General features: G+C 41.4%; 1 protein-coding gene across 1 annotated transcript; it reads left to right on the forward strand.

Annotated features, from left to right (window-relative positions):
- Positions 1–8,904: 8,904 nt before the first annotated feature.
- On the forward strand, positions 8,905–9,975 carry LOC112540872 (beta-1,3-galactosyltransferase 2-like). The gene has a single exon (XM_025167913.2). The coding sequence runs from the start codon at positions 8,905–8,907 to the stop codon at positions 9,973–9,975; it is 1,071 nt and encodes a 356-aa protein (XP_025023681.2).
- The last annotated feature ends 1,443 nt before the right edge of the window (positions 9,976–11,418 follow it).

The following is an 11,418-nucleotide window of genomic DNA, read 5'->3' on the forward strand; positions in this document are numbered from 1 at the left end:
TCATAAACATAGATGGCTATTAGATGGTGAGCCAATTGAGCAAGTTAACACCTTTCCTTATCTAAGGGGTAGTCTTCTCTGAGACTGGATCAGTATCTCAGACTGCCCATTAGATGAACGACCTATTGGGATCCTCATATTAAAACAACATATTTCATGTGCGGTCAGAATTCAAAAATCACAAATACGGCCCTTTATTTGAACAAAACAGTACAGTTGAGATCTGCATATGTGGATCAATCAGGGGTACACTGCAGGTGATACAGAAATGTGATTTGTATTTAACCTGTTTCTTTTATTCTGTTTTTAACATATGGTTCTATTCATATTCTGAGTTTTATACTCTGTGCTTTGATATGGCCTAATGGCTAATCAATAATAAAGAATGAATGAATGAATGAATGAATGAATGAATGAATGAATGAATGAATGAATGAATAGGCTCTTAGCTTAAGAGAAAACGATACCTTTATTATCCTTGCTGAGATGTTGTCACATGGCTTCCCACCCCATACAGTGTCCCCTCCTGAAAATCAGGTTTCCCATCAGAACCATAACTAAGTCAGCAGCCGGACAACCATTTCTCTATGAATCTTTTTCAGCAAGAGCAAATGAAGAAAGGGAATCAGCTGCTGGAGGAAGAAGGAGCTTATAGAGATGAGCTGGCCAGTTGCCAAGCTCACGCTAGAAGAAAGAGGTGAGGCTCCTTCTTGGGAGCCAAGGTAGAATTTCCTTACCAATTTGCAAGGAAAGAAAGACCACGGTAAACTTCCAGACAATTCAAAATGACGAAGGAATAGTTTGTGAACATCAGCATGTTGATCAGTATAAAATAGGATATCTGTTCTTTGTAGTAAAATGGAAAGCTAACTTAAAATAGGACATCCCTGTGAATCTGATTTAGATCAAAATGTTGATCTTCTATTGGTTAGATAATTTTTTAAAAAAATATAGATACCTATGTTAGTTAATTTGATAAAAGCCCAAAAGTAGTAACAGTTTAATACCTTTATTAAGACTAATTCCCAAATTAGCACAGGAATGAACACATTTTTAAGTTTATCTATTTGTCTCTTTAAAAAGCACATGAAGCTGGGGAGACTTGGCTAAGCTGCCTGTAATCTGAAGGATGAAGAATTTGGACTTAATTAAGTAGTAGATGTGATTGGAGGCCTGCTCATTCTGAGATTCTGCTTAGTGGAACTCAGGAGTGAGTAAGACAATAATTTTGAGATATTCTTCCAACCCAGAAGTTATCCTTTCTGAAATTGGCACCATTAACCTAATTAGAAGCTATCCATACCTAGAGACCCCCATCATCACTATCACCATACTTGTAAGAGTTTGAGACCAAGATTGTAAAGTGTGTACAGATTCCATGAATCTTCCTTCCTTTGCTGGTGAACATTTGGGTGGTTGAAAAGTCCTTTAGCAGAGAACTGTCATTGATTCATTGTGGGGTATGGTCATAGACAACAAACTGAACATGGGACTCCTGCTAGGAGAGCTAAAGCATTTCTGGGCTGCATTAGAAGAAGCATTTGCAACAAAGGTGTGTGAAGTCCTTATTCTCTCTACTCTGCACTGGTGAGTACTGTGTATGATTCTGGGCACTGCATTTCCAGAATGATATTAATAGGTTAGAATAGTTTCAGAGAAGGGTGACAAGGAAGATCCAGAGAACTTGCCCTGAAGGAACTTAGGCTGATCAGTCTGGAGAAAAGAAGTCTGAGGAGAGACATGTTAACAGTGTTCAAGAACATACATGGGTACCATAGAGACAATAGTCAGAAATTATTTTCTATTGCCACAGAAACTAGGATCAGAAATAATGGGTAATGGTTGCATTTACATATATTTCACTTAAACATAATGAAAAGCCTTATTATGGTAAGATCAGTACAACAGTAGCATGGTCTATTTACAGAGCTTGTGGCTTCTCTGGAGGTTATTATGAAGAGGCTGGACAGACACCTCTCAAAGATGGCTTAATTGGTTTTCCTGCACATTGCAGAGGGTTGGACTAAATAATCCTTGTGATCTCTTCCTACTCTACAATTCTATAACTGTGGAGTCCTTGGGGTTCTCTGAGTTTGGTTGTTTTCTTGCAAACACTGCACTAGAGTGCACTGCACTGAAGACGCTACCTAGCCGGGTAACAGAATGTCTGCAAGAAAGAACCAAGCCCAGAGAACCCCAAGGACTCCACAGTTCAGCCCTGAGCTACACATACTCTCTTCTATTGGTAATTCTATACTTCTGTGATTCAGGCTGAATGTGCAAAGGGTGATTTTGACCTACCATCTCAACCAAATTTGAAAAGCACCCTTGATTGATTCATACTGGGTTTCCTTGAGAACAATTTCACAATAGGTTATAGAAATTATGTGTTCTTTCTGTGTTTATTTATGAGAGATGCCACATCACCTTACGTAGTAGCAAATTATTTTGAAGTTCTTGATAGCTGTTGAGACCACTTCTGAAATCTTGCCAAGCAAACTGTCACCAGGAGTCCACGCTGACTTGAATGTACCAAAAAAAAAAAAAAAAGTTTATAGATAGTTTTTTAAATTATTTGTTTGTCTATTTATTTGTTTCTATGTGTGCTGGCTTGAGAATGTAGTAAAAGTTAATTTGACCCTATATATTGTTATACTAAACTTGTGAAATCATGACTCACTTCTAGTTTCGTCCATGTTGTCACTGAAACAGCTCCACCCATGTCCTTCTCTTGCTTGAATAAATACTTGTAAGGAAATTACCTTTATTTATTACATTACTTACACTAATGAGTCTTAGTGACGCCTTCAGATGGTTTTTTCCCCCATTTGAGGAAATATTTTCCTTGAGTGAGGTGGAAAAGAAGTTACCTTTGGTCAAACAAGACACTAGTTTTAATACACCATTGTGTTGCAATTGTTTGTTTAATATTAAACCCACTGGTCTGATACAGCAATGAGACAAAGATTATGCCTGTGAATTTTGCTGTGTTCTCTGTAGGGTGGGCCACAGTTAAATGTGGGAAGTGAAGAGCAATATAGAGATTTTGATTTTCTTGCACAAAGGGGGGATTTTATCAATTCCTATAAGGGGAGGGGAGGGCATCCTGGCATTCAGTGCAGTGCTGGAAGGGAGCCATGGGAATGAGATTCTTGCTTCCTTCCTTGTCAGTGGCCTTCCAGGATCTTGAGTCAACTTTCCAGGATTTGGTGGCTGCTTCAGTCACTAGTTAGGTCACCAGGTGTATTCCCAGAATGAAAAATGGAGGTGATCTTAACTGAACAATCAGCTTTTTTTGCTTTATTACATTAATAAGTGTGAACAGTGAATGATACTACATATTAAATTGGGAGAATTGCTTGGGAGAAAGTTTAACCCCTTTAACTTGACAACATTTCAGATTAATTTGATAGCTTAGCCCAGGTGTTTTAGTACTATTTACATTCCTCAGTTTTTCTCAGGTCCTAATGAACACAGGTAGTTAGGAAAATAATGTTCTTTTATTTTAAAATGTTTAGATTAAGTTCAGCTACCATCAACACACACAAAATGTATAATAGAGGGGCTGGCATGAGTGGTTTTGTTATCAGATTGCTGACCCCACTTAGGATGGGTAGAGTGATGGTGTATTTGGAAGGGACAGGGAAGGTAACCAGCTCCTATATTAGATGGGGTTGGAGCTCAGAGTAGGGAGGGGGTAGAACACAATTGTCATATCCTGTTGCTGTTGGGCCAGGAGAGAGACAGCTGGGGTGCTAGGTAGGGTATTCCAGGAGAAGGGAGGTCTCCAATCTGATGGCAATCTCCTCTTCCAACTTGGCTGCCCCATCTTGGGGACGTTACCCTCTCAGAAATCTGTCCAGACAGATTTCTGATCTTGTACCAACCTCAATACCAGGGTGATGCAGTGGCATCAACCTATCTGGATAGTGTCCAAGGTCACTGTTCCTCAGGTAGTGGGGTTTGGCTGGGTTGTAGGGATAAGTTAAGGTATACTTTTGGTTTACTGACTGCCATGCCGCTGATTTGGACCCCTTCCTTGGTCCTTCACTTGGTTGCTGGCTTGCTAGTGGAGATCTTTCTCATAGTCAGATCACTTTCTGCTCCAGATGCAATTGACTACCACCCATTCCTTCTACAGGGCTGGATCCATTTGAATGGTCCCTTATGGATCTGACTGGTTTTTAGCAGGCACTTTGGGATTTCGCTGATAATCTGGTGGGTGAGTGGGTCAAGGACCTGGTCCACCATTCACAAGGGATGGCCATTGATGAAATTGTTCCCAAGTGGCCTCTCCCTGTCAGCCCATCTCAGGCAGTTATTGGTTTTCTGAGGACCTCTGGGGGATGAAATAGCAGAAAGAATGCCTGCAGCACAGGTGAAGAACAACAAAGACTGAATTTGACTGAGCACAGGTATTTGCCCAAGTATAGGCCTACTCTGTGGGAATAAGAGAGGTGAAGTGTTATTTTCTCTTACTGCATTGGTGTTTTGTTGCTGGATAGAGGGAAGAGGGAAGAGGGAATGGCTGTGAAGGACAGGAGGAACAGCCACTACCAAGGCAATGGTCAGATAAGAGGGACTTGATCCCAAACCAAGAAAATAACATGAGAAAACATCTCAGACAAGCCCTCCCTAATGCACCTGAAGATAAGGTGAGGAGGGGGAAGCACATTCACACTTGCAAGATTCTGTTATTCTAGCTGTTTCAATAAGAGTAACCCTGACCTATACAAGTAGTCCTCATTTAGTGACCACAATTGGCACCAGCAACTTGGTTGCTAAGCGCTGCAGTCAATAAGCAGAAAGTCATGTGACTGTGACAACCTTATGATCTTACTTCCCCTTCATTATTAGACAAAGCCATGCTTGCTAAGCGAAAACTCTCACGACCGCAACTTACAATTTTACTTCCACCTTCTGTATTAACTCTGCTTGTTGCAAGCCAGTTGCAAGGCAGGCAAATGGCAATCATGTGACCACAGGACCCTGCAACAATTGTAAATGTGAGGATTGGTTGAAAAGGTTGTTTTAGCACTGTTGTAACTTTGAACAGTTGCTGTACAAGGCAGTTGGTAAGCAAGGACTACCTATATGGCATTGGTTTCCTAGTCTGGTCTACATTATAGGGTTGACAACAGTTAGCACAACATTTTGCCATTAAAGTTGCTCAGATTAGCTGAAGTCTGGATTTCACTTTAGATGGGGTCTTGTGTGGTGACTGGAGCATAATCTTGCTGTGTTATTTGGGATTCTTTTTTGCCTGTTACCTATGAAGAAATAGAGAGCTTGGCCACCATTGGGCTGGATCCTTGACCCTCCTGGCTCCTTTGGGGAATTGGAAGGAGGATAGTTCTCTGGATCTGGGAGGTTCTGAGTGCTTTGTTGTAGGAGGGGATGATGCTGGCAGTCCTTAAAGAGGCAATAGTGTATCCCCCCTCCCCAAGAGGCCCTCCTTGGATCCAGAAGTATTAGACAATTACTGCCTGGTCACCAACCTTCCTTTTTTAGTGAGATTGTTGAGTTGGTGGTTCAGGACCAACAATAGAGTACCACAGAGGAAGGAAATTATCTGGATTCTTATCAGTCAGGGTCCAGACATGGGTATGGGATAGAGGCAGTGCTGCTTGCTTTAGGGGATAACCTTTGTTGAGACCTGGATGGGGGAAATCTGCATGTCCTGGTCCTTTTAGGCCTCTTAGTGGTCTTTGATGCTGTTAATTATGGTTTCCTTCTGGACCATCTGCAGGGATTGTAGATTTGAAACACTGTTTCCATTGGTTCTACTTCTTCCAGTAAGTGATAGTCAGGGAGGACAGATAGGTGTGGTGATATTTCCTTCTCAGTTATCTCTCCCCTGCTATTCGACATCTACCTGAAGCCATGGGGGGAAGTCATCAGTATGCTGATGATACCCAGCTTTATATCACAACCCTGGGCTGCACTGAAGATGTTGGCAAAGCCTTGTTTCAATGCCTGGAGACTATTTGGTTCTAGATGGGGAGAAAACAGGCTTACATTAAGCCTTAGCAAGATGGAGCTACTGTTTATACATCAGGGTTCCTCCATGGTCCCAGTGGTGACTCCCGGTGGGACTCTCCAGGTCCTCATGGACTTGTGGCTGCTGCTGGATCAGCAGGTAGAAGCTGTGGCCAGGGGAGCCTTTGCTTACCTGTGGCTGTTGCACTAGTTGCGGCCTTATCAGGATATGAGGACAAGTTACAGTGGCTCATGTACTCATCACCACCTGCTTAGACTCCTGTAACACAATCTACACGGAGTTGCCTTTAAAGATCATCTGGAAGCTTCTCAGTTGGTGCAAAGCACAGGTGCTTCTTGCTGGTGGGTTCATATTACACTTGCATTCCAGGCTGTGCACTGGCTCCCTATGAGCTTCCAATGCAATTTAAAGTGCGGTTTTTCACCTACGATGCCCTTTACAGTTTGGCTCCTGGGTCCTTGCAGGACTGCATCTCTCCACTAGAGTCAGCCTCATCATTTTAAGCAGCTGATTGTTCCCCATTTTTGGGAGACCAAAGAGTTGAAGCCCAGAACTGGGTTTTCCCCACCCACTCACCCACCCCCATAATAGGACAGACCTTCTGGAAAGGCCTCCCATCTGAGGTATGATTGACTGCAACTTTATCCACTTTCCAGAAGAAGTTGAAAACGGAACACCTCCAAAAGGCATTTGTCAGTGCGGTTTTTAAGCATTTTGTTGTAAGCTGCCGAGATTCAGTTTAGATTGTGATGGGGATAAATTTGATAAATAAATAAATAAATGATAGAATTGGAGAATTGGAAAGGATGTTAGGGGACAACTAGTTCAGGCTCCTGCTTAATACATGATCTATTATGACATCTCTGTCAGATGACCAACCAGCCTGTTTGAAGACCTCTAACAAAGGAGAATTCCCCACTTTATATGGCAGCTTGTTCCACTGGCTAACAGCTTGTACAGTCAGGAAGTTACTCCTGATGTTTTAACCTGATGGTTCTGGTCCTACCTTTTAAAGCAATAGATAGTAAGACTCTTTACCTGTGATAAACCTTCCAATGTTTGAAGGTTACTTCCCTATTCCCCCTTAGCAGTCTCTTTGGTTAGGCTAAATATACCCAGATCCTTTAACCAATCCTCAAGGGGCTTGGTTTATCTCTTCCTTTGATTGTTTAGTACATCAGGGGAGTAGTGTAGACAAGAGGTACCTGGACCTCAACAAAGCCTTCAATTAAATCTCTCATAATATTGTCCTTAATAAAATGGTAAAATTTGGATTAGATTATACTACTGTTAAAAATTGTCTTTCTACACACTGTCCTCTCCTGGATGTATTGGTCAATAAAGGGGAGCCAGAGAGAAGAAGATGGCAATAGAGAATGTTGACCTAAATTTCCCCTAACAAAGTTCATATTCAGTGAATAACAAAACTGGTCTCTTCTGGAGATGTCAGTTGTGATTGGAGAGAAAAAACTATAATGAAGCACCAAGCATACGCTCATGAAGCATTATTATTTTATTGAATTGGGAAAATTATTAAAGCTTGTGAGATCAATGGGTACAGTCTTTGGATCTCTTAATCAACAACTTTGTAAGTCACTTTTTTATCTCAGCATTTTCCCATTCTACTCTTCCATCGTTTCGGGGATAATACATAATACTAAATACCATCTTAGTTCTTTAAGCCAGGTGTCGACAAACTTTTTTTGTCTCCTCAGCCTCCATGCTTGGCCCTTGAGCAAGGAGAGTGCTGATAGGCTGACAACAACATCCAGGACAACCTGCCCCTGGCCCTCAGCCCCACCTCTCACCCCGGAAGCTCAGGTAAGGCTTGGGTCCGGCAATCTGCTGCCTACCTGCCTGCCCATTCTTAGTTTGTGGGTCATATAAAAACAGGTGGCAGGATGGATTTAGCCCACCGGCTGTAGTTTGCCAACCCCCACTCTAAGCGTTTTTGCAATGTTTCTGATGAGACAGCACAGTACAAATTGACCTGCATGTACGGTTTGAGGAGCATCTAGAGCAGCTATGATAGAAAAGCCTTAATTGTAGTATCAGTCAGTTGATGCTTCATTGAAAGCAACCATGTAATCTGAATCACTTATCTACAAAACATGTAAAAATCCTTTGGGTTTAAAGTATGACCAGGACCTGTAACTACTCACAGTTCAGTCCCTACAAAACTAACTACTTATTCAGTAATACTTGGCCATCAGTATTTGTTACGAAGTTTTAGGAGAGAGGCATCTCACTCTAAATGTAAGTGACCCAAATATTTAAAAGGGTTTAGCTTTGGTCTGTGCCTAGGAGGCAGGACCAGTTCCTCCCAGCTCCCCCCCCCCTTTTTTAATTTTTCAAATGGTGCTGTTGGATTAGCAAAACACTGACTGAAGCATTGATTCAGTCCTGTGTCTATTTTATTTATTTGTTTGTTTGTTTGTCACATTTATGTAGCTACCCATCTCATACAAGGTGACATGGATGATCTATTGTAGTACTCTGTCTGCGAAAACAAAAGAGTTAGGGAGGCGGTGTCAATATTCTGGCAACTTTTCTCAGGAATTATCTCCTTCTCAAAGAATATAAGTAGAAGATATCTACCATGTCAAGAATTTCAGAAGTTTGGGGGGAAATTAAAAATAAAATCTAATTTTAAAAAATGTATATCATGTATAAGAATATATAATTATAGATAAGCATGAAAATAAAATAGAGTGATGGATACTTGCTTTTTAAATATTTCTGGAAAAGTGAACAGTATTTTCTTATGAACGGAATATAATGTTATTCCTTTCTCTTCTCTTTGTAGGTTCTCTCTGAAAAGTAGGACAAAGCAAGCAACAATCTCTCTCTTAGACATTGTCCTACTTCTTCCTCCTCCTCCTCAGGACTTTGAGGGTGTTACCATGTTCATATCCCAGGTGCAAGCTTTGCCAGCTGTAGTGCTCTTCTTCTTTTGTTCCACCTGTCTGTTCCTACTTCTTCTCAGGACTGAAAGAGAGCATCCTGAGACTTTGGATCTCCAGCATAAATTTCAGAGTATCCCAGAATTTGAATGGGAAGATATACTTGAGAAGACAAAGAAAGCCAGTTCTTTGGATCTGCGATCTCTTGCACCTTCAACAGCCACGCGGCATCCCTTAGAAGTTGTTTACTCTAAAGATTATAATTTCCTTCTCAATGAGCCACATAAATGTCAGGAAGGAAACCCTTTTTTGGTCTTGCTGGTGATAACTAAGCCTGAAGATTTTGTTGAAAGACAAGCCATCAGGCGTACGTGGGGCAATGAGAGCTCAGTGGCTGGTGTTTCCATTGTCCGCCTTTTCCTTACTGGTGTCCACCCAGTCTTTGGATCCCGGCTCCAAAATCTTTTGGAAGAGGAAAGTTCCATCCACAGAGATATTATCCAACAAAACTTCCTGGACACTTACAACAATCTTACCCTGAAAACTCTAATGGGCATGGAGTGGATAAGCAAGTTCTGTCCCAATACCACCTATGTGATGAAGGCAGACGCTGACATCTTTCTTAACGTGAACTATATGGTGTCACAGCTACTACAGCCCCACCTTTCCCCAAAGAAAGATTATATTACAGGGTACATCTATCGGAACACAAAGCCATTGCGCAATAAAGCATATAAATGGTATGTACCCTGGGAGGTATATCCCAATGACACTTACCCACCCTACCCTGGGGGCCCTGGGTATGTATTTTCTGGAGATCTGGCCCAGAAGATCTACCAGGTTGCTCATACCATTAAGGTAATTAACATGGAAGATTCCTTCATGGGGATCTGTTTGCATGAACTTAGCATCAGTGTGACAGATAGTCCCTGGGGCCTCTTCAACATGTATAAAATCAGCTATGAGAAGTGCAAGTTCTCCAAGTTAGTGGTAGTGCATCACTTTGGGCCAGAGGAATTGCTACAGATTTGGCCTGATTTCCAGGATCAAAAGAAAAATTGCAAGGATTAAAAATGAAAGAAATGAGCTCTTAAAAAAAATATGCTGCCATTTTGGAGGGCTAACAATGTGCAGAACAACATATGTAGATTTGTTTGTTTACACTGGACAAGCATATATGATCAAAATTGAATACACAAATAATTGAAAAGAGAAGGTCTTTGTGGGAAACTTCTGTGAGTTGTCAGAAGGTGGTATAATTTTTATTCTGCCATCTTTGTAATCTCAAAAATAAGTTTCTCCAGTTAATATGTGCTTATTCAGTATAGTTTTTATTCCTGCTGCCACTTTCCCATTGAATTCCAGAAACTGCCCCAGCCACTTGTTTGACCAGCTCTGGATATCGGTTTTGGAGAACTTGTGCTTACATATCACTTGCATATCAACAGAAGAAATTTCAATGAATCTCTGGAGAGTACAAAGCCTAGGGCACGATGGTGAAGAACCTGGGAGTGTAGGTAGTTTATGCTCAATTCTTTCAGTTGAGGATCTCAGCAAAAGAAGAGTTAACAGGATCCTAAATCGGGCTACATGTTCAGATTCTGTGACAATAGCCTATGAAGTTCAGGAATGGTTCATGAAGGACTCGTGGGAAGAGATGGGATAGAGCTGACAAACACTGGAAAGGAAGTATTTGGCATGCAACTCCCCAAAGAGCCAAGTCCTTTTAAATAATACTTTCAGTTACAGGCAAGGCTGGTCAATTTTCAACCTACTGTATTTTTCCGTGTATAAGACAATACTTTTTTCTAAAATCGTTACACTAAAAATTGAAGGTCATCTTATGCAAGGAAGTAAGCCGAGGAGAGAACCGTGCGGTTGCGAAACTGCCCATACTTTGTGTCTGCAAACAGGCTTCCTCCAATCACGAGCCTTATGTAACTGACGTCAGCTGATGCTGAACAAACCAGTTGGAACACATCCCGTTGGAGGTGGAGAGCATGTAGGCAGTGCGCAGATGCGACAGGGACCGGTAATGTCAGAGCATTCTGAACCCATAAAGATGTCGGAAAATAAGAAAATAAATAAGCGAATGTCTTACTCTGCAAAATTCAAACTGAATGTAATCAGTTATGCAAAAGAGCATGGAAATAGAGCTGCAGAGAGACAGTTTGGACCTCCTCCCACTGAGTGTATCATGTAAATGTTACCTAATTACTAAATAAAAATGTGTTCTGCTTATTGCAAAATATTGATTTCTTAATTTTGGGTTGGGAAAGTGGGGGTTGTCTTATTAACGGAATGGGGGGGTCTTATTAACGGAAAAATACTTAAGAATTCAAATAACCCAATAAAAATGCAGAAAAAAGTGTCTGTGGAAGTTGGAGTTCCAGTCTCCCTTGTAGCCAGAAGAGGACCCAAGGGAGTGGGTGAAGATGTCAGGAACCAAACTGAATGGGGTGAGTCCCACAGGAAATTGCCAGAACCAATTGGAAGCACAACATTATTGGCATG

This window comes from Python bivittatus, unplaced genomic scaffold, assembly GCF_059951505.1.
Source record: "Python bivittatus isolate LINGU-HERP-01145 unplaced genomic scaffold, Pbiv_v1 ctg000220_np1212, whole genome shotgun sequence".
Lineage (NCBI taxonomy): Eukaryota > Metazoa > Chordata > Lepidosauria > Squamata > Pythonidae > Python > Python bivittatus.

Coding starts and splice junctions, on each gene's coding strand:
- LOC112540872 (XM_025167913.2), top strand. CDS start 8,905: ATGTTCATATCCCAGGTGCAAGCTTTGCCAGCTGTAGTGCTCTTCTTC.